The sequence below is a fragment of the Dasypus novemcinctus genome, chromosome 2, assembly GCF_030445035.2.
Source record: "Dasypus novemcinctus isolate mDasNov1 chromosome 2, mDasNov1.1.hap2, whole genome shotgun sequence".
Lineage (NCBI taxonomy): Eukaryota > Metazoa > Chordata > Mammalia > Cingulata > Dasypodidae > Dasypus > Dasypus novemcinctus.
In genome coordinates, this window is record NC_080674.1 from 14998338 (window position 1) to 15024201 (window position 25864).

Sequence of the window (25864 nt, forward strand, 5' to 3'; positions counted from 1 at the left end):
CCATCTCTGATGTGCTCCAGTCGACAGAGCCTTACTTAATAATGGGCATTTCAGGGCAAATATGTGTGAGATCAAAAATTGCCTTCAAGTTAGCGTGTATGTATAATGTATAATGTATCTCATCTCTTCACCCACTTTTATTTTCTTATTGAAATATACTTCTAAAGTTTACCCATATGTATTTTAGGATTTGGATAAAGGTGTAGGTGTGTGTGCGTTTCTAAACATTTTTGTCCTATGCATTCCCGTGGGTATAGACTATGGGGGCACGTCTTCCTCTGGGTTACTGTTTGGTTTGTTGGTTATTCTTAAGTCAGTTCCAGCCAAGCAGTCAGTACAGGTGGTCCTCCAGTCATTTACTTCTCCAGGGCCACCCGGCTCCCCCAGAGTCTTTGGAAGGGCAGAGGCTTTGGGGTGTCCCTCTCTCCAGGCTCCCTGACCCGGAGACGCCAACTACAAGACATCTGGGGATCTGCCTGCACACCTTGAGAAGCCAGGCCCCCGACCCTGTGCCCTGGGTGGACCAGGTGGTGCTGTGGCAGGCACCTGTAGAGACTGCAGCTCGGGCCATTGGCAGGGGGACTCATTCAGGAGCTCAGGGTGAGGGACTCAGCGTTCAGGCTCCAGAGCCAGACCGCTCTGGCCAGGGACCAGCCCCACAGTTTACTGGCTGTCCACTCACTGGCAGGTTTCTTCACAGCTTGTGCCCCAGTGTCTTCACCTGTACACCACTAATGAGGACTCCAGTGTCTAGTTCATATGTCACTGGATCTTCCCTGCAGTGAAGATGCAGTTAATTTATGCCCCGCAGATAAAGGGATGGCCCTTTGTCTCCCTGGCCAGCCAGGGGCAGAGGCGGCTTCCCGCTGCTGACTGCGGGCTCTCGGCTCCACCCCCAGGGGGCCAGTTCCCTGTGGTAAGTTCTGTTTCTGGCTCCCTCCTCAGACCCAGCTGAAACTGAGAATAGCGTGAGTGGAGTGAGTGAGTGAACCCCAGCAGGAACCCTCCTTAGAAGGGGCGGGGGAGGAGCCGCAGCAGTGGAGAGGAGCGAGGAGCTAGGAGGCAGAGGCAGCTCCTTCCAGCAGCATCTTCAGGGCGGCAAGGGAAGTGCCAGAAGGGCTGCCCCCCGGGATGATGGTTTCACCAGCCCCTCCCACAGCCTGATGGCTCGATGGTGGGAGGTCAGAGGAGGGGTCAAGGAGGGGAGAAGTGTGTCCCCTGGCTCTGGGACGCCTGCGGGAAGGGCAGTTGCAGCCCGTAAGCGCGGGTCGTGAGGTAACTGGAAAGTGGCTCTCAGATCGGACGGCCAAGAGCTGGAATTGGAACCCCACACCACTTCTGATTTGTCTGATCGTGAGCAAGTGGCTCAGACTCTCTGAGCCTCAGCTGTAAAGTGATTCCTAATCCCTGCCTTTGTGGGGCTGCTCAGATGAAAGTACAGAAACAAAATGCCCAGCACTCAGGGGCTTGGCGTGCCAGTCCCTTTCCTAGAATAGCAGATCATTCCCATTATCTAGAAGTTTGGACAGATACTGGCATTGTGTTTCAATACTTCCCAACCTCCCGATGTTGCAGGTGTGTTTACCTTTTGGCCCACCTGTCCTCACTGAAATTGCCCCCTCGCCCCCAGACAAAAAAAAAACACCCACATTTCCCTGGTAAAATGCTAACTAACGAATATAGATAGTACATAGAAATGTATGCCATACAGAAAGTTTCAGTTCTATCATGCTATAGCTAAAGTCTTCAACTTCCTCTCCCGTGTGTCGGGTGACAGGTTTGCCTCTGGGTGTACTGTTTTGTCTTCGTGGGTGGAAAGATGACCCCTGGGAGTACATGTGCTTTTTTAAATGCTAACCAAGACACTGGGGTTTTTAATATGGACTGTAGATGTACTAGCCCATCTTTATTATTACTTTTCTATAGTAAAAAAAATGCCATGAAAGTTTTCTATGTACAGGTTTTGGTTTGTTCTGTTTTGCTTTTTAATGAAAAGAAATGAAATAGAAGTATCCAGGCCATGAAATGTTTGTGTTTTCCTCCTTTCCCATCTGTTCTAAGATCAACAAAACCCTCCCGCCTTCCACTGGGTTCTAAATATGGCCACAGGCCCTAATGGGTAAGAAACCGGCCCCAGCAGCTCAGGGGTGTAGGAGCAAAGAGGGCTGATCTGCATCTGCCCCACAGTGGCTTGTTCCTCCTCAGTCCTACCAATTATGCAGCTTAAATGGACTTGTCCAGAGAAAGAGGAAACCATTTGGGCCCCACCATGGCCTGACCCTTCCCAGGTCTCCTGTAAGACTCTTGGGAAGCCCTGGAAGGAGGGGCTTTTGTCTCCATCTCACCGATAAAGGAATGTTCCAGTGAGAGGTGCCTGGGAACAGGACAGTGGGAGAGGTGTGGGGACATCCTGTCTCCCCACACTCCAAAACTCACGGTTCCACCCGGCACCCCTAGGCCTTTCAGAACAAGCCAAATGACTGAAGTTTCCCCCATAAGAGGAAGCCAAGCCCAGGCACTTGTTTGAACAGTACCAGCTCTGCTGCTTACCTGCCCCTTACTTGGACACTTGCCTCTCCGTACCTCACTTTTCCCCACCTGTGAAATGGGAGTGAAACTGTGTCCACCGCATATGGCTGTTGTGAGGACATGGCATAGAGTAAGGGCTCAGAAGTGTGGGCATTTTTGATTAGTGTGTTAACAACCTGAAACTCAGTTTTCTCCTGTTGCAGAAGGGTCCGGGATGGGGTTCCATCATGGAAGGGCCCTTTTCTTGGGTTTCAGAGATGTGAGAGCTGGTAGACCTTGTGTGCTTGTGCTCGCGTTTTCTTCACTTATAAAATGAGAAGTGGGGCTCATTGATTTCTGTTCAGTGTCCCAGATGGTTCAGAAATGCACGTGTTCCTTTGGGAGACTTATTTCTTTAAATAGCTTTACCTGCTGCAAAGAGGTAGAAAAGCCTTCAAATACATAATGTCTAGCTGTTGAGAGACGCTGTCATTTGAAGATCCTCTTATCAAACACGAGAAATAAGTGCCTTCAAAGCTGTACTGCTCATAAGAAGCAGGCGTCAACTTTTTTTTTTAAGATTTATTTTATTTATTTACCACCCTCCTGCCTTGGTGTTTGCACTCGCTGTCTGCTCTGCATCCACTTGCTATGTGCTCTGTGACTGCTTGTCTTCTCTCTAGGAGGCAACGGGAACTGAACCTGGGACCTCCCATGTGGGAAAAGGCGCTCAATCCCTTGAGCCACCTCAGCTCCCTGCTTTTTGTTGTCTCTCTCATTGTCTTTCCTCTTTGTGTCTCCTTGTTGCATCATCTTGCCACGCCTGCCCATTGCTCCAGCTCGCTGTCTTGCTCATCTTCTCCAGGAGGCACCTAGAACTGAACCCAGGACCTCCCATGTGGTAGGCAGGAGCTCAATCCCTTGAGCCACATCCACTTCCCAGGCGTCAGCTCTTGAAAACGTGTGTGTGCATCGCTCTTTGTGTTTCATATAAAACATGGTGCCTTGTTAGCTCTACCCAGCGCTGAGGTCTGGGGATGAGACCCTGATTCTTACGGTAAGACCTGGGGGAGAAAGGGGCTGGATCTGTAACCCCAGCATCTCCAGAAAAGTCACTCAGTGTAGCTTCTGCTGATCATGAAACCTTCGAAGGCAAAAACCCACAGACCGTCCCCAGCAGTGCCCTTGATGCTAACAACTGCCATCAGAGCTGCAGCTTACTCTGTGTCCAGAGGCCGTGCCAAGGAGCAGACATGCCGGACTTCCAGGAAAGCGGGGTTGTTGTTTTTTATAGATATATCTGTACCCCGCCACTGCATACACACATTTAAACTTCTTTAAAGCAGTTTTAGATTTACAGAAAAATTGAGAAGACAGTATAAAGGGTTCCCTCACACTCTGTACCCAATTTCCTCTACTTTGACCATCTTGCATTAGTGTGGTTCGTTTGTCACAATTAATGAACCACTATTGATGTAGGATTAACTGAAGTCTGTACTTCATTGAGAATTTCCCTGATGTCCACTTTCTGTTCCAGGAGACCACATTCCATTTGCTGTCATTTTTCCTTGGTGGCTGCTATGGTTTCTTTTTCTCTTAACCTTATTACCCCACTATTACAATTCTTTTTTTTTTTTTTTTTTTTCCATTCGAAAGGTTTCATTTCTACACTATTAGCGGACAAAAGAAGTCTGATATAGGATAGTTGTCTTTCACTTCACTTTTTCATTCAAGATGATCTGAATATCCTAATTAAAAGATCCAGTCTGAAGGACTAAGTAACCTCTTATGACATTAGTAAGCATTTTTTTCTTTTGAGGACTTATTTGGAATATTAACATTTCTAGCTTCTGGTTGAAAAAACAGTACCCTGAAGACACTGTTGGTGCACTGCGTGGAACCCAGCTGACACAACAAGCACTACTGAAAGCTCTGATGGTCTTTGGGCCTTTCACTAAGAGGCCTACAATTCTAATTCATACATATGGGAGTGTCTTAGTTTGCCAGCACTGCTCTGACAAGTACCACACAGTGGGTTGGCTCACAGTTTTAGAGGCCAGAAGTCCCATGTCAAGGTGGTGGCAAGACCTGGCTTTCTCTCAGAGTCTGTAGCATTCTGGCACCAGCCTGCCGCAGTCCTTGGGTTCCTTGACTGGCATCTCTGCCTCCATCACATGGCAATATCCTCGGTCTCCTCTGCAGCTTTCTCTGGCTTATTTTATTTATTTAATTATTTTTATTTCTCTCCCCTTCCCCCCCCCCCAATTGTCTCCTCTCTCTGTCTGCTCACTGTGTATTCTTTTATTCTTGTCAGCAGCACCAGGAATCTGTGTCACTTTTTGTTGCGTCATCTTGCTGCATCAGCTCTCCGTGTGTGCGGTGCCACTCGTGGGCAGGGTGTGCTTTCTTTCGCGCTGGGTGGCTCTCCTTATGGGGTGCACTCCTTGTGCACGGAGCTCCCCTACGTGGGGGACACCCCTGCGTGGCACGGCACTCCTTGCGTGCATCAGCACTGCATGTGGGCCAGCTCCACACAGGTCAGGGTGCCCTGGGTTTGAACTCTGGACCTCCCACGTGGTAAGCAGATGCTCTATCCGCTGAGCCAAATCTGCTTCTCTTCTCTGGCTTTTAATGTCTCTCTTCTAGCATCTCCTTTCTCCTGACTGGCTGCATCCAGATTTCTTCTGATTATGAGGCCTGCAGTAACACAGATTAAGACCCACCCTGATTCAGTTGGGCCACAGCTTAACTGGTAACTGATAGCATTTTCAAAAGGTCCTATTTACAGGTGGGTTCACACCCACAGGGACAGAGTCAAGGTTAAGAACCTCTTTTGTTGGGGCAGGTGGTTCAGTGTATCCCGGCACAGTGATGCCCAGCGCACATTGGGCCTGGTCTCTGCCTGCCCCCGTCCAGGCTGCGACTCCCCCGTGTCCTTCCAGGAGGGAGTGGTGATCTCCAGGGTGAGGCCCAGCGGCAAAAACCTGCCCAAGGTCACAGAAGGCAGAGACACGACGCAAATCAGGCCTCCGAGTGGGGCATCTCGCTGCCATGTCACCTGGCTCGTCCGAGGTGGTTTGCTAGTGATATTGACAGCAAGATCACAGTGTTGAGGAGCTTGGAGGGCTGCTGCTTGTCCCAGAATCCCACCGCACAGGTTGGCAGAGGTGCCCAGGCTGGAGGGTGGACGTCGCTTCGCCCCTGGAGCCGACATGTGGACGTCTCCGCTTCGTGATTTTGCTGTTATGGAGCACTTTGGAAGTGGGCAGTTCACTGTTCCTGATCCCTATGGGGATTACAATTTGTCTTCTTCCAAATATGTCACATTGAGTATAAGTGAAACCCTTTAGCTGCAAGTTCTGCAGTTATATTGAGAACTGAGTATACTTTTCAAATTATACTTTAAAGAATTTCATTCCAAAGAATAGGTACAATGAACCCATAAACATTTTCCAAGTCTGGCCATAACTGGCAAATTTTATGGTTCCTTTGACATCACTTCACCATTTACAATAGAGAGTTCTGGAAGACCCTTTGTTGTTACTAAAGCACTTGTTAGTTTAATGTTCACATATCCAGAACATTCTCAGGGGGTTTAGATAGTATCAAGAAGAAAAGTCCCCTGAAAAGAGCTGCTAAGATGGCCAGGGAGAAAGCTGGACCTGGAAGCCTTAACTCCTGGGAGTGAGGAAAGCAGCGTGACACGGAACGCTCGTTTCATGATGTGCTGGGTGCTGAAGGGTTCGGGCTTTGGAGTCAGATATGGGCGTGAGTCCTCCCCCCACCCCCCTCCCGCCTTGGTTCCCTGCCTATAAAATGGGCTGTGTTGGGATTAGGTGGCCAGAGCAAGAGAGGACTTGGCACCAACACAAAGGAAATGCTCATACCACATCAGCCTGCAGTGGTGATGAAAAGCAGCCCGGCTTTTAGGTGACTCCCGCGCTCATCTTCGGATTCTCTGTGGACAGTGCACCCCATGCCTGCAGCTGGGGTGGACTGTTCCCCCCTTACCCCGCACCAGTGCTGGGGTGCAGCTTGCTCAGGAAATGATTATCCATCTTGTGATCGAGAGCACTCTCCTAGAGCCTGTCACACTGGGTGTTAAACCTGTCTTCAGGTTTCTTTTTTGTCTTCAAATTTGAAAAAAGTTTTAAGTACACAAAGAATTTACTCTTCCTTCCCTGAAACATAAGTAGGTTTTTCCTATCCCACCCCACCCGCCCCCAAAAAAAGACCATTCTCTGACATAACCATAACAGAAATGTCAAAACAGGAATTTAACATTGAAGCATGATTATCTTCTAATCCTCACCCCCCACAGTGTCCTTCATGGTAAAAGGATCCACTTTGGAATCACATGTGGCAGTTCGCTGTCTCATCTCTTTAGTCTTCTTAGCCTGGAACAGCTCCTCAGCCTTTTCTTGACTTTGTGACCTGACGCTCTGGAAGATGACAGACCTGTTAACTTGGGCAGTGCCCCTCATTCGGGTTTGTCCGATGTTTCCTCCTGATTGGCGGCAGGTTCTGCCTGCTTGGTGGCCGCATCACAGTACCGTGTGATTCGCACGTACTTTGTGCAGAGGACCTTTGAAATGACAGAAACGTCCTGTTCCTTATCAGATTTTATTAATTTGTATCACCACGGCCCTGTGGATTCCTGTTGCCAGTGAGTTACACTCACTGCTCTCCTTGTGTACGCCGATGCTCAGCTCGTCCCCCCATTGGCCAGTGTGAGCCTCTTGAAGCTTCTGTGCCTTGGCGTGGCCAGGTTGTCCTTTCTAGCACAGTGAGGTGTCCCAGGCTCATCCTACACTGTCACTGCCCCAGCCCTGGAATCGGCCAGTCTCCCGGGAGCCCTGGTTCCCTTTAGAGAATGGCATGTGGGTGGGTGTGAATGCACATGTATATTTACCTGTCCCTGTTGCAAACCAGTACTCCCCTGCCAGTCCAGTGCACAGGATTTGCATGCATTTTCTCCGTTTCCACGCTTGTAACTCCCTGCTGCAAAGGCCGGAACGCTGGCTCCCCTGGCATCCTTCTGTCCACCTCGTTGGTTGAATCTCCTGGATGGGTGGAACCAGCCTCCCAGCTTGGTGGCTGCCCCCTCCCCTCCCCTGTGGGGACGCCCTCCTCACCCGGCTCAGTCCCACCCCCTGACCCCGCAAGCTCTGCCTTATCCCCACCCTCACTCTCCTTGGTTGGTTTTAGGTGTGAATTGGAAGGGGAAGGATGGAGGGTTCAACCTTTTTCTCAAGGAGGACCTCTAGCTGCTTTTGTCTCAGAAAACCTTAATCCTGCTTTTTTGCCACATTCAAGTCCTCCCACCTGCCCAACCCCCCCCCCCCCACCTCCCAAGCCCTCCTCTAGCAGCTTCCTCTGACATACCACATCTAGCATGACTTAATTTGAGGGACTCCTTTGCAGTCTCATTATCAAGAATTAAAATAGAGTAATTTTCAGAGGATTTTAGATACTTATTTCCACTTAACCTTCAGCTTTTAAAAAACAGCTGGTTACTTTATAGCCTTAATAGTATTTCATTGTCCTCAAAAAAAATAAAAGTCTCCCCTTAAATAGAAGAAAAGATGAGCACAGAATTACCAACACATGGAAGCAGGGAAAAGAGGCAGCAGCTTGTTTGCTTGGCGCTTGTCCTTTTCACTCCTTGCGGGTTACTGTAAAGAAGTACATCATAGTGAAAGGCACAAAACTGGAACTCTTCCCCTCTGTCATAAAACTGGGAGGAAAAAGTGAAGCAGGGACATTGGTGGTAGCATGCTCTCCTCTGGCTCTTCAGCGGCAAAAAGGTGGCGAGGATCTTCGAGCCCTTTATGGTCAGGCAGCAGGAAGGCCTCAGTTCAGTGACAGACAGCCAGGGAGTGGAAAGGGCTGCTTGACAGGGAAGCAGTTAGCTCCTAAAATCATCTCTTCCCCTCACCTTTTTTTTGGATTGATTTGGGCACACGGTGAGGACTGTCACAGGTTGACGCCGCTCTGCGTGGGGCTCCCCGCCGCCGGCTCGTTTGTCCCTCACCGGCCGCGTCTCTGGCTCTTCTTTGTGCAGAACACTTACACCAACGCGGATAAGCTGCTGGAAGCGGCGGAGCAGCTGGCCCAGACCGGGGAGTGTGACCCCGAGGAGATCTACCAGGCCGCGCACCAGCTTGAAGACCGGATACAGGACTTCGTGCGGCGCGTGGAGCAGCGCAAGGTCTTACTGGACATGTCGGTGTCCTTCCACACGCACGTGAAAGAGGTAAGGCGCCGGCCTGCCAGCCCGAGGAAGTGGCCGTGGGGCTTGTGGGGACAGGCACAGGGGCGCTGGGACGGCCTGGCTGGCCTCAGCGGCGCCAGGAGACTGTCCCCGTTAGGAGAGGCCCCGTGAGGCGAGGCGGGCGCGCTGTGGACCAGGAGCCAGCGGGCAGGGACCTTCCGTCCCCAGGAGGCAGGGCTGGCGTCTCAGCCTGAGCAGGGGACCCACAGGTTTTGGGTGGGCCCGGGGCTGTCCTGCCTGTCGTTAGCCTGTCCTGTGGCTGCGGTCATGACGCCCCCTGATTTCATCCCCGCACCTGCCTATGCTCAGTTATAAACACGAGTTTTATTTTATGTACCGCTGAATGCAGATGAAGTGTGGAATAGAGAGTGACAGAAGCCATCGCAGTCTCCGTAATATTAGTGCCAGTGTCACGGTTAGACGCTCATAAGTTTAGTAACTTCAGTAGATAGCCGAAGGGACAATGTGCTATTTCGGGTGTGCAAAATAGACACTAATTATACCTTGCCCTTTGTATGTTGTTCTTGGTAGAAATCCTATAAAACTGTGTGAAGGTGTTAAGTAGCTTTTGAGAAGAAAATAAAAGATTTATAATAAAAGTTACAATTTTCAGAATGACTACAAATTGAATAAAACACCTACTGTGTTTTATTTCTGCCTTGGGCAATGCTAAGGGAAAAAAAATTCTCTGCTTCGCGGTGGACCTGCCTTGTAGCCTAGTTCTTTATAAAAGGAAACGAGGGACCCTTCAGGGTTAAGTATAGGAAAGCTCATGGTAGTGGGAGGTGAAGAAAGGTCTGGAAAGGGTAAAAGTGCTGAGAGAAATAAGGGAAGGGAAGGGCTGCACTTCTTTGAAGGCGGCGGAGATGGCGGCCGTGATTCCCCTTGGAGGAAAGGAGCTGCCACCCTGGGGACTCGGCAGCTGCAGCTGCTCCCCAGCCGGGCCACGTGGACCTTGAAAGCGTGGGTCACGCACAGACGTGCTGCCTCGCTCCGCGCGTGCGCGCTGGGCAGCCCCGCCTCCGCCCACGCCGCCACAGTCTGGCTGGTGGTTTGCGGTCCCAGGAAGAGGAACGGAAGTTGAAAGCCGGGAGCTCCTCCCTGCTCTTAGCAAAGCCTTAGCTGAGGAGGGCCTTACAACAGTTCCAGGGACAGTACCTCTTCCCGTGGACACTTGGATGGGGACATTTTTCCACGATGGTTTCCAGACCACCCGCCCGAGCTCCCCTGACCTCTCGTCCAGCCTCCTCTTTCCGGGCTCCTGGCGGCAGTCAGGCAGTCACGCTGCAGCGGGCTCTGTCACTGCAGTGTCCGCCGTGTCGCCTGGAGCGGCCAGTGCTGCTTCAGGGGTCGGGGCGACGGCCAGAACCACCTCAGCATCCTTCTCGCTCTGCCCCTTGTCCCGGGTCCTCCACTAACAAGCCCCTTGACGGTGTCCCCAGGTCCCTGACGCTCCGCCTCCCGGGGGGCCTGGCTGTGCAGTGTCTCTTCACCATCCCCTCTCCCCGCTGAGGAGTTGGTGATTCTCCCCGCGCACGGACTAGAACCCTCCCCGGGAACCTGCTGCTCCCAGTCACGGCGTGTTGCCGCCGAGCTTGGCTCTCTCCCGCCTGTGTGCGAGCTTCTCTCTGTCGTGTGCGTTTTACCCCCTCGCTGAGGGGGACAAAGAGGGTCAAGTGTGAAAAAGCAGCTTGTGCTGTGCGTAGAGCGTTAAGCAGTGACCTGGGGCAGCAGGACGAGAGAGGCCAGCACCTGCACTCTGCTGGGGGTGGAGAGCGCGGGGGACCGAGACGTCCAGTCGGCCGGTTCCGCACTCGGGGCCCGCGAACCCCAGACCCTGGACCCCGGGACATCTCAGATGCTGTGGGAGAGGGGAGGGGAAGGTGGGGAGGCTGCAGGCAGCATTCTTTGAGGAACTGAGAGAAAGGGCAGAAAGCAGCGGGCCCTTGCATCTGTAGAACATTCTAGAGCCAGGGATTTGTGACTAACACAAAATTTCCTGTGACAGGTGTAGGAATATACTTTAGCTGCCTAGCAGTCAGAGGCAAAGATACAACTTTCCGTCAGGACAAAAACAGCTCTCTCCACAAAGTATTTATGATTTAGATCATCCTTTCAACTTTTTTATGGTTTTGAAAAAGCAGGCTCTAAAGGAAAACCGGGAGGAAAGTGCTTTTCAAAAGTTGTTCTCCAGTGACTCACTTTGGGTTCCTTTGTTTTTGTAACATCAGCAGCATTTCTAAGAAAAACACCACACAGTAAAAGCATTCTAATTAGCACACCGTGGAGCCCCCTCATCAATCAGCTTGGAAGTTACTTAAAAAGTGAAAGTCCATGTTACTTCAGTTGGCTTAAACTACAGAAGCCTCTAATATGTATGAGTTTGTAGACTCAGACCTTAAATCTGCTTTAAAGGCTTAGTGGTTTGCTTTTGCAAGTCGAGAGTTCTCAGCTTGTACATTCTTCCCTGTCTGTGTGAAAGACGGTCACAGGAGTACGTTTGCCCTGAAGGTGTGCACCGCAGGTGACAGGTAACCCTGGAAGGGCAGCCACCAGAAGGGGGCGGTTAGCAGGGCCTGCCCCGACGCGCAGTGCAGGCGTGTGGGATTGGAGCGCCAGCTGCAATCCCCTCTGTGTGCCTGAACTTCATTTTTAGCCACAACCATTTTGTAAGTAGTTTATTTTTGCTGCCTAGCCCTGCTACACAAATGCCCTCAAATAAAATCCCAAGGAATACTTACTAAAACTCCATATAGGCAAGAATGTTTTCTTCAGCCACCGTATTTTGAATGTATTGTATGAAAGCTCAGATTAGTGACAATGAATTTAAAACGAAACTAAAAGACAAGGGCCAGGAGGAGGAAATCATGCTAATTAGATAAGTGTTTACATAGCGCCACTAACTATTTAAACATGGCAGATGAAGGAAAGATCGCTTAAAGATTTTATACGCTCTGGATCACTTCTTCCAAAGCAGATTATATAATTTAAACTGACCCAGGGGAAGCTAGGAATAGCAGCTTGTCTTTTTCATTTAGGCAAATACATGAGCCCTTTTTGACGTCAACTGTCAACGGCTTTCCCAAAACAGAAATTAACCTTCTTCACTCCCAGATGTTCCCGCAGTGGTTTTATTTCTCACTTTCTCCAGAGCATAGTTATCAAACCCTCTTTTGTGCAATAAATTTCTGGCTCTCTGATGAGCAAGTTATGCAAAGTGATCTCATCGCTGCTAACTTTTAAAAGGTTCCAGGTCGAGATGATGTCTGCTCAGTGTAAGTCAGGAATTCTCTAAGAATCAGGCCAGAAGGATGATGGCGTTTAAGTCTTGCCGCAGACCAAGCAGTTAGACCAGCAAACTGGGACCTCTTGACTCTTAATCTCTTACCCCCAGAGAATAGAATATAGTATGCTTGTTCCTGAGAAGAGAGAAAAGGGGAAGTGCTTTCACACAGAGGGCAAATATTTTATTTCCTGAGGCTGGATATAGAAAGTTATTGATAGAGATTTTAGCCTCAATTACACCCTCAAAATGCAGATTTAGACACGTTCCAGAGCCCTTTGCTCATTTTTTCCTCCAAGAAGAATTCATGAGATGCTTCTCCTTCTTTTAGAAGGCTCGAAAACTGATGCTTTCTTTTCTATTAAAAAAATAATAAGTATTTAAAAGGAATGCCGACTGGTCCAACATAAACTTGGATTTTGTTTTGTGAGGCTTTTTATCCTCCTGCATTTTGTCCTTCACTGCTCAATCTGTATTCACTTCAGTATTATTTGTAGCTTCTTATTCACATCCATGCTGATTATAATTCTCCTAGTAGTTGTCCTTTTGCTACCTTTCCTCCTCTCCTTTGGAATGCATGTTTTCACTTTATTCATTCTTTCATTCACCCACTTATCCATGCATTCATTCCAAAGTGTTTTCCTAACAAGTGTGCTGTGCAAGAGGAGTGATATAAAAATGCATGGCCAATTGGAAAGCATACCTCTGCCTTTGTACATAGCACACAAGGACATTTTTGGGCATTTTGACTTAAAATACCTTGAAGACCAAGACTTTGTTCCTTTATATCCCCAATAAGCTAGCCTGCCTCTTACAATTAGCTAGATATTCAGTAAAAGTTTTTGGAATAAATGATGTCTAACTCTAATACATCATTCTGGGATTTAATGATAGAGGGACATAATTCCATTTTCAAGTACAAGAAAAGCATAATTATTTTTATCTATCCATGCTCATTTAACCTGACTCTGAGAATTAGGTCCCGAATTAGTTGACAATTACTTCTGAAATTTGGAGGTTATTTGAGGCAACCAGGTAGTGGCACTGAGTTCTCAGCCAGAGTTTATTTCTGGAATTGAATCAGTGGTCTTGCGTTGATTTTTGTTCACTGGATTCCCAGGAGCCATGATGTCCCATGAAAGAGCATTCCCATTTGAATAAAGCTGTCATTCTTGCTGGGCTGAGTTGAAAACAAACAAACAAAGACAACTCCTTCGTTCTGCTTCTGCAAACTTGTACATTGAACTGGGACAAGTTTTTGTTTTGGGTAATGCTTGGGAAAAGAGGAACCTTTCATTTTATTCACAAGTCAGAAATAAAGGCCTCCAGGCCACCTGGAAGGGTTTTTTTTTTTTGGTCACAGCATGCCCTTCTGGCTTCATTTCCACGCCCAGCCTAGTAGTTCCCCATGCAGACTTGTTTCTTTAGCTCTGGCTGGTGCACAGCTTTCCGTGGAGAGACTGGGAGAGGCCGCTGTGTTCTTGCACTTTAGTCACAAGGGATGGCTTGGAGGCGGGGCCTCTTGTCCTGGGCCTCTCAGAGTTTGCTCAAGGAGTTTGCTCCTGGAGTGAGTTGAGAAATCTCCAGGGGCCTTCTCCGCCCGTGCTTAATGGGCCCAGGTTTCTTTTTTCTTCTTTCCTCTGTGGAACTAGAGAACCGGTTGGGCATCTGGCACGTAGAGTAAAAAGGGAAATCTAACTCCAGGTACCCAGCGCTCATTGCTCGGATCAACCGCCATCACTGGAACCTGGTAATTCTTGGTGGTTGTGGTACAGAACCCGAAGACTGGGACCGAGCTTCCTTCTCTGCGGCCCTTCCTGTCTTCTGTATCCTCTCTGATTCCTTCCCCACTCCTTACCTCCATTTCTATTTTCTACACCACATATATTGCCCCAAAGAGATATGATGCCTTTAAACACATTCCTCAGCTTTTTCTTTATCTTTTTCTTTTGAAATAATTTTAGGTTCTTAGGAAGTTGCACCCTCCACCCAGCCTCCCCCAGGGGTAACTGCTTGTGTATCCACAGTACACTTGTAAGCCAGGAGGTTGACTGTGGGACAATCCAGAGCTCACTGAGATGTCCCCAGGTTTACGTGCACTCATCCCTCTGCGTGTGTGTAGTTGTGTGGGTGTATCACATGTGCAATTCATGGAGCATGCAGAACTTGTTTCTTCGTGAACGGGCTCCTTCATGCTCTTTTTTTTTTTTTTTTTTTTAAAGATTTATTTATTTATTTAATTTCCCCCCCTCCCCTGGTTGTCTGTTCTTGGTGTCTATTTGCTGCGTCTTGTTTCTTTGTCCGCTTCTGTTGTCGTCAGCAGCACGGGAAGTGTGGGTGGCGCCATTCCTGGGCAGGCTGCTCTTTCTTTTCACGCTGGGCGGCTCTCCTCACGGGCGCACTCCTTGCGCGTGGGGCTCCCCCACGCGGGAGACACCCTTGCGTGGCACGGCACTCCTTGCGCGCATCAGCGCTGTGCATGGCCAGCTCCACACGGGTCAAGGAGACCCGGGGTTTGAACCGCGGACCTCCCATATGGTAGATGGACGCCCTAACCACTGGGCCAAAGTCCGTTTCCCTCCTTCATGCTCTTTACAGCCATCCCCAGCCCATCCCTTCTGCCTAACCCCTGGCAAACACTACTCTCATCTCCATCTCTGTAACCTTATTATTTCAAAAATGTTATATCAATGGAATCCTATAGAGATGGGCTTTTTTCACTCAGCTTAATTCCCTGGAGATCATCCACTCTGGAGCGAGTTATCAGTTCTTTCCTTTCTGTTGCTGAGCACTGTTCTGGGGTATGGCTGTGTACCATTCACGCATTGGAAATTCTCACTACTACTAAAAGAAGCTTTGAACAATCATGTACAAGTTTTTGCATGAACTAAGTTTTCGTTTCTTGAGGATGAGTGCCAAAGAGTACTATTACTGTATTGTATGGTAAATGCATGTTTACTTTTAAAAGAAGCTGTCAAACTTTTCCAGAGTGGCTTTGCCATTTTACCTTCTACCAGCAATGTGTGTGTGCTCCCCAGCTTTTCATCGTCTCTAAAGTCCAGAATTGCTTTGTTAAATTTGATCCAGGGCATGATATTTTAGGATTAAAAAGTTTACTTTATATGATCAAAGGCTAGGTGCTTTATGTTTAACATTAAATTCCCACTCTTAAGATTTTTTAAAATTTCTGTATTTTTCTGGTATAGGTACAAATGAGTAGTTAGATGATCATAAGTCAGTGAGAGCAAGAGGAAACTCAGGGCCTTGATGAGCCCTCTGCTGCATCATCAGACCTTGTGTGACTGATCATCAGCTCTGACCTTGGGCCTTTCAGTGCTGCCTGCTGGGTTAGCATTCTATTTTCACGTAGACTCTGGTGTTTGATTTGACCTGCTAATTAAGGAAGAGAAATAGGTGGGTCTTCCCATAGCTGGAAATGTCCACAAAAACAGGTCCAGTCTCTTATAGAAAACCGTCATCTTTATTAAATTAAGAAAATCCAGGGAAGCAGATGTTGCTCAAGCAATTGGGCTCCCATCTACCATATATGAAGTCCAGGGTTTGGTTCCTGGAGCCTCCTGGTGAAAAGGTAAGCTGGCCTGAGCGGAGAGCTGACCCACACAGAGTGCTGGCCTGCACAGAAAGCTGGTACAGCAAGACGATGCAACAAAAAGAGACACAGAGGAGAGATAATAAGAGATGCTGCAGACCAGGGAGCTGAGGTGATGCAAGAGATTGAGTGCCTCTCTCCCACTCTCGAAGGTCCCAGGATTGTTTCCTGGGGCTGCCTAAAGAGAAGACAAGTAGACACAGGAAAACACAGTGAATGGACACAGAGAGCAGACAACGAGGGGGGAGGAGAAAAAAATAAATATCTTTAAAAAAAAAAAAAACAAACAAAAAAATCCAATGTAACATATCCCCTTTCTTTACTGGCTGGCTGACCTGGGACAAGTTCTGCTGTAGTGCCTCAGCTTTCTCAGCTACAGAATGGGAATAATAAAACATCCCAGAGACATGGAAAAATAAATGAAATTCCATGTGCAAAACCCTTAGCATCAAGCATGTCTCGTAACACCTCCAAGAAATGTTCATTTCTTCCCTCCCCCTCCCCATTATAAGTTATTTCGTATTGACACAGTGAGAAGGATTTAAATGTAAGGTGTAAAGATACAAACATCCAGGTACACTTTGATAGCATCCTCAACTAATCTTCTGGTCAATAGTAACTGCTTAATCTAATTCTGGTTCTCTTTCTGAGAGTAATCCCCTCATTCCAACCCTTCCCTTAATATTAAAATTAAAGACATTTTAATTATCCCTTTCATGGGATATATACAACTTCAACTCTGTCTCCAGCTTCAGGGTTTAGGAAATCAGAGTGGCTGTTGATGAGGAATCCAGGCTGTGGTTCCATACATGTTGGCATAATTTACTTTTTACACATTACTAAATGTTTTTGTTTGGAGCCAAAGCCGCAAAATAAAATAATGATTTTTTTCACCAAATAAATATCTGTAAAACACTTGTGCTAGACAGTGGGACAAGAGTGATTCTGTTATATTTTCAAAAAGGAAAGTCCTTTTGTCACAATTTGATTCATGTAAAACGTTCATTCTTTTCCTATAGAATGATTTTAAAATGTGGTTGAAATACTTGAATTTTCTATTTTTTCTTAGAACTAGACCAATATTTTCAGGTATAGAAAAAATTAATGCCAACAGAGAAACTCAAAATTAGTGCAAAAATTATAGGGTAGCCAAATGTACTTGAGCTATGCTCGTCACTTGGTGGATGGTGACTGAATGAATGAATTAACAATTTACTACTTTATGTTCATATGTAACTCAGTGTTGCAGCACAGATTATGTAACCTTGTGCTGGCTCCATATTTTATAGTTTCTTGTTGAGGGTGGCAAATGTCTGTTTCAATTAGTTGTTTATGGCTAGGACTCAATACAATATAATATAATATAAAGGTGAAGCACTGCAGGGCAAGGTCAGGAAATGCAGTGCTCCTGTAGGTCCTAAAGTGCCCAGCTAACATGTATCTATGACATATGTAGTCTTGTTTGCATGTTTAGATTTGTTTAAATATATTTTAATAATATTGATATTGGTTCTATATTTTGATGTTATGGCTCATAAACTATTTTATTATCAATCATGATGAGTCTTTGGGTCATTGGGATAAGGAGTTAATTATCCATATGGACCTCTGACGTGTACTGTTTTTATTGATTATTGCTGTCCTTTTTGAATAGGTGTTAGATTGATGACCTACAAGGTATTATATTAATGAGAATTTTGTCAGGAAAGCTCCCAAACTCTAGATAAGCTAGACCTGCAGAGACTTATGAGGCTCTTTTGGTTTTGTTACTGTGTTTTTGTTTGTTTGTTTTTAAGTGCAAAATTCAGGATGAGACAAGGAGTAGACTTTCTGCTTGGGGCCTGTGATAGGATACTGGTGGATGACAAGTGGGAAAAGTTTATTTTATCACCCCTTACTTTGCTTGCTTGTTCTCAGAGGACATGGGTTAGAGAAAGCTAAAGTCCAAAATGGATGATGGCTCTATAGGAAAAGACTTCATTCGAGTCCAAGTCTCTAGTTGAGGACAAATGAGATCCCCAGGTACTGAAATAAGGTGGTAATTAGATCATCACATTGGGTATATTGATCTTTAAGGAACTGTGGGAAATGGAAGAGACGCCAAAAGCCTGAAAATACACGTTCCTTTTTTAAGAAGGTAGGCTTCACATATTGCTCCTTGAGACGGTGCATTAACTGTGTAAAAGAAGAAATGAATGATCAAGTTATAACACATTCCTTCTTTACTAGTGTTCTGGTTTGATGAAGGGCATGGAGTAGAATTAGTGGGCATTTGACAGACCTTTCAACATTTGATTTATCGGCAAGACAGAAAACTGTGGGCTGCATGTTAGCACAGTTAGTGGAAACTGGCCTTGTCTGAATGGCCATAAAAAAAGAATCAATTGAGGGTGTCAGTTAACATAAGCCCAAGACAGCCCCCCCCCCCCAATACAGCCTGCCAAGTAGAAGATGCCAGGAAGGAACATACCTGATAGGTAAGGCATTACTCAGACCCAGGGTATGAAGACGAGTGGTTTTCAGTCCAAACCACGGTGAAGCATACTTGCTGGCACATGTAGTGACGGAAGGTGATAATGAGTCATCCCAGGTGGACCTGAGACCCAGCAGGAGAGAGAGGTGTCACCTCCACCTTCTGTGGCAGCACAGACCTGGCACCCAGGTCTCCAAAGTGACGCCACCTAACCTAGGCAGAAGAGAGAGCTCATCAGGGATCCGGAACACTTTCCTTTGTAGTGTTGAAAGATGTTTATCTTGAAAGTGGGCAAATCGCCACAGAATGTGTACAGACTTGATGCCATAGCAGAAATGATCTCAGCTGCATGAAAACCCTTGCAGGTGGTGTGGGGGAGGCTGGTGGTTACGTCGCGGGCTGAGTGTTGTGGATCTCCATCCTCATGCAGAACATCTGGGCGTGGCTGGCTGGACCGGGGAGGCATGCTTATCAAAAGCTAGAGGATGACATTGCAGATGTCATTTTTTTTTTTTTAATGTAAAAATGAATAGATTTTTATTTATTTTTTTTTAATTATTATTATTTTTTTAAATTACATTATGAAAAATATGAGGTCCCATTCAACCCCACCGCCCCCGCCCCCCACTCCCCCCACAGCAACACTCTCTCCCATCATCATGACACATCCATTGCACCTGGTAAGTTCATCTCTGAGCATCACTGCACCCCATAGTCAATGGTCCACATCATAGCCCAGACTCTCTCACGTTCCATCCAGTGGGCCCTGGGGGGATCTATAATGTCCCGTAATTGTCCGTGAAGCACTATCCAGGACAACTCCACGTCCCGAAAACGCCTCCACATCTCATCTCTTCCTCCCGTTCCCCACACCCAGCAGCCACCATGGCTACCGTTCCCACACCCATTCCACATTTTCTCTGTGGACATTGGATTGGTTGTGTCCATTGCACATCTATGTCAAGTGAGGGCTTAGATTCCATATGAGTACTGGATGCACTCCTCCCGCTTCCAGTTGTAGACACTCTAGGCTCCATGTTGTGGTGGTTGACCTTCTTCAACTCCATGTTAGCTGAGTGGAGTAAGTCCAATAAATCAAAGTGTAGGAGCTGAAGTCTGTTGAGGCTCTGGGCCTGGGTGTCATATTATCAGTCCAGAGATTCAAATCCCCTACATATATCTTAAACCCAGCACCGACTACAATTATAGTGGTTAGTACTCTGCGTTGTGCAGATGTCATTAACAGCACTGAAATGTGTTGCTGAAGGTGGTTTAAAGGGAAACGTTAGTTTGTATATATAATAGAATATTTTTTTAAAAATCCGTGGACGTGTACAACACAATGAACTCTAAGTTAAACCATGCACTATATATATAGTTAATAGTACAGTTACAAACATGTCCTCTCCTCAGTTGTAAGAATGCAGCACATTAGTATGAGGTGTTAATAGTATTCTGTTTGGGAAGCCTGTATTTTATAAATGGTTGTTTTGTAAACACACAACTCCTCTAAAAACAAAACTAAATACAACAAAATCTTCCTAAGTGAAAAGAAGGAAAAAAATCTACATGATGGGGAAGGGTCTGTTGGACAATAGAATTAGATTCTCAAAAGATCTGTGCAGTAATAAGTCAAAATCGATGACAGAAGTTTCCTTCATAGGTTTTATTATGAGTCTCCTTTGAATCAGTACCACTAACCCTGGAAGGTACAGAAGGAGGGTCACCTAGGTGACAGCAGGGCATGTTTTAAATAACCTTACGGAATCTTAATTGTCAGAGCCAACAATAATGTTATGCCCCCAAACAGTGAACGTGGCTGTGATTAAGAAAAGAATAGAGCCTTTCACTAGGGAAGCAGTCACATTGCTTGCCTGCTGCTGTTTGTTTCACCAGCGGTATCACCTTTGGCTCTCCAGCCCCCGGTGGTTAGGGAGACTGTTCCGAGGAGTGCGAACTGCAGAGCAAGCCATGCTAGCAGAGCTCAGGGAATACCACGTTAGCTTGGCAAGAAGGAAGGTGCGCTTGCTGGGAATGGGTCTGCTATCTTCAGGTATTTGAAGAGTGGCATGTCAAAAAGGAATTGCACTTGGACTAGCTGGAAACCGTTTTAGGGAGACAGTAGTTGCTCCCAAAGTGTCCTGGGAAAAGAGAGGCTTTTCCACAACTTGACACTTGCAGGCGGCCCCTGTTGCTGCAGGGAGCGCCTCTTACCCTTTGCTCATGTGGGGAATGAAAAGAAAATTGAAGATCTCTAAGCGATGACGTTGTCCCCAAGGAAAGAACCATAAGTTGTCTGTTTTTAGCAGCATGAGGCTTCATGTAAGTATCTGGACAGTTGAGTTTCCACTGCTTCCGCCTTCGTCTTTCTCTGTCACTGTGTGTCCGTCTCTTTCCCTGGCTGGCATTGTTGCCACTTCGAGCCCTCTGCAGGGCTTCTCCCTCTGGTGCTGGCGTTTCCTCGGCGTCCCCTCCTGCGTGGTGGATAGGGCTGCCCACACCCGCTTCTGCACCCCTTCACAGGTTTACCTTCACATCGTCCCCTGCCTTGGATTGTCCCTCCCCCCGCATAAATCCTTTGTCAAGTTTCTTTCATCATATTCTATTAAGGCATCCTTTGTCCCATCCACCCAAGAGAAAAAGGTACTCCTCAAACCCTACTGTGCCTTAATCAGGGCACAGTTATATGCACCAGATGGTAGTTTGTCATTTCACTCAGAGGACTGCGCTGTAAGGGGCAGGAATGGTTCCCTTTTTATCCCTGCTGCTTGCTGAAGCCCATTTTACGCTTTGCGGCTGTCCCTGGAAGTCCCCCTGCAAGTTGCCACTGAAACTCCCTGCTTCTGCTCCTGGCTGGCAGCTCCTGCAGGGCCTGTAGCTCTTAGACCTCCCACGTTGGCTCACGCTCGCCCATCCCCACCTTTGTCAAAACCAGGAATAGGGACGCTGTGGTGGTTTGGAGCTCTGTGCACCCAGAAAGCATGGTCTTAAAGCTGGCCGGTTCCCGTGGGTGTGGGGCGGTAAGGAGGACTTTTCCTGGGGTGTGGCTCGCCTCAGGCAGGACGGGTTTTAATCCTCTTGCTGGACATGAGAGCACGAGCTGCAGAAGCCGGAAGCTGCCAGCAAGGAAACCCGGGAGATAGGGGGGAGACCAGCAGATGCCACTGTGTGCCTTGTGGTGTGGCAGAGGACAAGGATCAGAGATAGCCAGTCTTCAAAAAGAAAGCAGTGCCTTGGCGATGTCTTGATTTGGACAGTTTTTTCTGCCTCAAGACTGTAAGGTTGTAAGCTAATAAATTCCCATTGCTAACAGCCATCCTGTTTCATGGTGTCTACTTCCAGCCTAGAGACTACACCAGAAGCAGATAGCACTGGTAGTTGCTTCGGTTCACCAGATGCGTATAGGAATTGAGCATGTTCACGCGTCTGTTGTTAAATACAGTGAAAGGATTGCGCTTCCTAGATGACGAACCTCAAGTCCAGAGCTGGCAGGGTTCCCCAAGGTCACAGAGATGGCGCTCCTGGGGAAGGAGCCTCACCCAGTCCTATACCAAGACAGAGCCTGATCACCGCTCAGTCCCCGCGGCCTTCCCACCTCAGAGGGCACCACCCGCTTCATCGCCTGGAAGTGCGGCCCCTTCGTGGGCTGCCCACCAGTTCCTTAGGAGCCGCTTGGGTGGGGGCTCCCCTCTCCAGGCAATGAGGAAGGCTCCTTGCCTGCTCCTGGCTGGCTTTTCCAGGGACTTTCTCCCTCAGATCTGTGGGTCCCATAGGGACAGGGGCCTCCTCTCGGCTCCACCCAGTCCCAGTGTGGAGGTCTGTGGGGCAGGGCTTGGGGCTTCCTGATTGCCTCGAGGGCCGGACTCCCCCCTGTCCACACACCTTGTCTGCATACCTTGGGAGACCTCCTCCCTGCAGCCTCCTCCTGCGGCCCTCCTCCCTGCAGCCCTCCCTGGAGTGTCCTCCATGCAGCTCTCCTCCCTATGGCCCTCCTCCCTGCAGCCTCCTCCCTGTGGCCCTCCTCCCTGCAGCCTCCTCCCTGCGGCCCTCCTCCCTGCAGCCTCCTCCCTGTGGCCCTCCTCCCTGCAGCCTCCTCCCTGTGGACCTCCTCCCTGTAGCCTCTTCCCTGCAGCCTCCTCCCTGTGGCCCTCCTCCCTGCAGCCTCCTCCCTGTGGACCTCCTCCCTGTAGCCTCTTCCCTGCAGCCTCCTCCCTGTGGCCCTCCTCCCTGCAGCCTCCTCCCTACGGCCCTCCTCCCTGCAGCCTCCTCCCTGTGGCCCTCCTCCCTGTAGCCTCTTCCCTGCAGCCTCCTCCCTGTGGCCCTCCTCCCTGTAGCCTCTTCCCTGCAGCCCCTTCCCTGCAGCCCTCCTCCCTGCAGCCTCCTCCCTGGAGCCCCTTCCCTGCAGCCCTCCTCCCTGCAGCCCTCCTCCCTGCAGCCACAGGTGTCCCCGAGGGCCCCTAGGGGGAAGCGTTGCCCAACTCTGCGGCCGCCCGGCCAGCTCGAGGCTCTAGAAATAGAATCCGGGCAGCTGTGAACTGACACGGTGCAGCTCCTCTCTTCCTGTTCTGCAGAGATTTAGCTTTCCATTGTAGCGTGTGCAGCGGAAGTGCATGTTTTTCACCCCTAGGAGGCTTCAGTAAAGATTTCAGAGACATTATAGTGACTTTTTCTCACTCCTTTATTCAGAAATATTTTAGGTATCATAGTTACCCTTTTAAAGCCTAAAAATACACTTTGCCTGAATAATGTTGAATTATGATGAGTGTCAACTCATCCCCAGTTGACATTAAAAATCGACCTTTGCCTGACGCTCCTTTCTCCCAATTAAGTGAGACTATTTCCTGTAGGGCCAAATAGAAAGAGTCCCAGGAGGAGGAAGACCTTTAGGCCTTTGGACCTCGTGGTTGTAAATAGAGCCTGGCTCCTTGCGCGTCATTTATTTCCCTCTCTGTCACTGTGCCGTCCCAGCAGCAGGTCTTTTGTGTCTCATCTGCAGCGGTGGCTCCTCTTTTTCCCAGGCCAGCCACGCGCCGTGGAGATGTTTGTCCATGGACATACTGAAATGTCCAGGGTGTTGTCAGGAACAATATGCTGGTTTTTAAAGAAATTACCGCAGGTTAGGGAAAAGTCTGACCCACAAGGGCCTGTGACACTTCCCTAGAGCCCAGGGGAAGCCATTTCTACAAAAGACCAGTCCTAGCAGCTCTTCCTCCCCCCATGCTATGTTCAGGTGTAAAGAGAGTTAAGCTTAGGACAGTGTTAGGTTCCAGACTAACTGGCAGATTTTGAAACGCTGGGAACCTGGATATGTTTTGAAAAATATCTAGAGAAAGAAGGCTTTCTAAAACTCTGTGAATATTCCATGTCTTATTAGAAGACTTTATCTTGCAAGAAGAAAAGCACTAACAGTGCTAACATTTACCTGTTTCTCAGCGCTGTGTGCATTTCCTTGTTCTCACCTTCCCAGGAACACTCTGAGAAAGTGTTGTTACTAGGCCCTTTTTCTAGATGAGAAAACCCAGACGTGGAGCAGGTCAAGTACGAACTTGAACTGTCTCACCTCAGAGCCCACACTCTTAATCATTACTCTCTGTTGCCTCCTATGCAAAGTGTCTTATTTTAATTGGTATTTATGGAAAAAGCATGAACTCTTCTGCTAGTGCGGGGGCGCTCGATAGAAGCCCACCCAAGCATCACACCCCCGGCAGCCTCTGCATCACTTTCTTTATTTCTCCCCTCCTTCCGTCCTCCAGCTCTATTGTCTGCTCTCTGTGTCCATTCACTGTGTGTTCTTCTGTGTCTCTCACTAGGCAGCTCTGGGAACCGATCCTGGGACCTTCCGGAGTGGGAGAGAGGCCATTATTCTCTTGTGCCACTTCAGCTCCCTAGTTCACTGCGTCTCATATTGTCTCTTCTCTGTATCTCTCTTTTTGTTGTTGCATCATCTTGCTGCATCAGCTCTCTGTGAGGGCAGCACTACTCTTGGGTAGTCTGCTCTCCTGCGTGCGGGCTGCACTCCTTGCGTGGGGGTGCACCCCTGTGCGGGGCGACACTCCTTGCGTGCGGCAGCACATGGGCCAGTAGGCCCTGGGTATAGAATCCTGAACCCCCTATATGGTAGGCAGAAGCTCTCTCCTTTGAGCCATATCCACTTCCCTCTGTGTCACTTTTGACTTCCCTCACTCCCCTTCACAGCGTGTGGAAGTGAGACTTGTTTGAATGGTTTTGTGACTTAAATGGCATTTTTGGCCGCATCTGTTAGAGAAGAGGGAGTTTGCAGCCCTCCCCAGCCAGGCAGGCCCCCAGGCCCCCAGCCCCGGTCCCATCCTGCATGATGAGGCAGGAGAAGAGAACCTGCCCTGGGTGGGGCTTCGGGGGAGGGCCGAGCAGCAGACGGCCACCGGGGTGTGGCCAGGGCAGGACGGTAGGTGGGACACCAGAACTGAAGGGTTCCCGAACCAGAGGTGCCCTGTCATGCAAGTTCTCTGCCAGCTGACTTCATTGATTCTGTTTTGCTGGTTTTGTTGGCTTTTCCTAATGGGCTTTGTTAAAACTTGTGTTTCTGTCTTCTCAGCAAATGTAAAAGAGATACTAATTTCAGCTGGTGTTACGACAGCCTAGCTCTTAGTGCTGCAGCACGGCTAAGACCAGGTTGCAGGCCTTGGTGGACTCAGTCTCCTGGCCCCAGCACGTCCAGCACCTCCCGCTATAATGTGCATGCGGTATTTGTGCTGTAGTTGGCTCCTTTACATTTCTTTTCATAAACACTTCTGTTTAGATGAAGTTGAAAGAAGAAAGTACGCAGTGATAGTTTAAGAGCATAAGTGTCCTCTGAGGATCTTCTTTTGATGCACATTTGCCTAAATCATCATCGCATCTCACTGAATGAGCCTGAAATGCTGGGGCAGCACTGTTCCTGGAGGTTTGGCACTGGGGCCGGGTACCATGTTTAATGGGCAGTGGCCCTGTATAAATTCCTCAATCACTCTCTCTGCTTCATCCATGAATCAGCCAGGGTCGGTTCACAGGGAGGCTGCACCTAGGGACAGGCCTTCTCTTCTGACGCTTTTAGTAGTTCCGTGGAACAATGACAAGGTGTAGAGGGCAGCTTCAGGGAAATAAATGAGTATGGTTGGGATCTTGAGAGAAGGGAGGAAGTGAAGTAGATGGTTTTGTGTTTTCTTCTTCAGCCAAGCGATGCAGCCACAAAGGGCAGCTTTGTCCTAGATGACTGGGCGGGAGAGCCCTAACGGCCCAGCTGTGGAAAGGGTTCTCCCTGGTGGGGAGCTAACAGCTGCCTCCCAGGGTGGCTACTACTCACCCACCCCGCTGTCTGGCAAGTTACGAAAAAGCAGACAAACCCAATTCAGCTAGAAAAGTCCCAGGGACCTGGTAGGTAATAGCTAATGGATGATAATCATGAAGTTTTGAGTAAATGTTTTGACACTTTGGATAAAATATTGCAGCTTCTTTTGGTAAAATATTCTTTCTGTTCCATTTTTGCTCAGAGCAGTCCAACTGGGTCATACTTGGTTTCTTTCAGCAAATGCTGACTATTCTGTTGATTTGAGTCCATCATTATAATTCAGGTAATTAACATTTGCATAGAACGTTCCCACAGTGCTTTTCAGGCCTCCCCTTTCATCTGGTCCTCTTAGTAACTCCTCTAGGGTTGTGTTGGTATTCTTAGGATCTCGGCTTTAGCAAACGGAATCC

The 25864-nt window shown here is 48.3% G+C and overlaps 1 protein-coding gene across 3 annotated transcripts in view; it reads left to right on the forward strand.

The window, feature by feature from the left end:
- The window catches only part of TRIO (trio Rho guanine nucleotide exchange factor), a 380125-nt gene that overhangs the window by 200791 nt on the left and 153470 nt on the right, over window positions 1-25864 (forward strand). For all 3 annotated transcript variants that reach the window (XR_011645465.1, XM_058306993.1, XM_058307004.1), the window contains exon 11: window positions 8573-8764. Coding sequence is in view for 2 of the 3 variants with exons in the window: in XM_058306993.1 (XP_058162976.1) it covers window positions 8573-8764 (192 nt within the window). In the remaining variant the exon portion in view is untranslated. The remainder of the gene's footprint in view (window positions 1-8572; window positions 8765-25864) is intronic.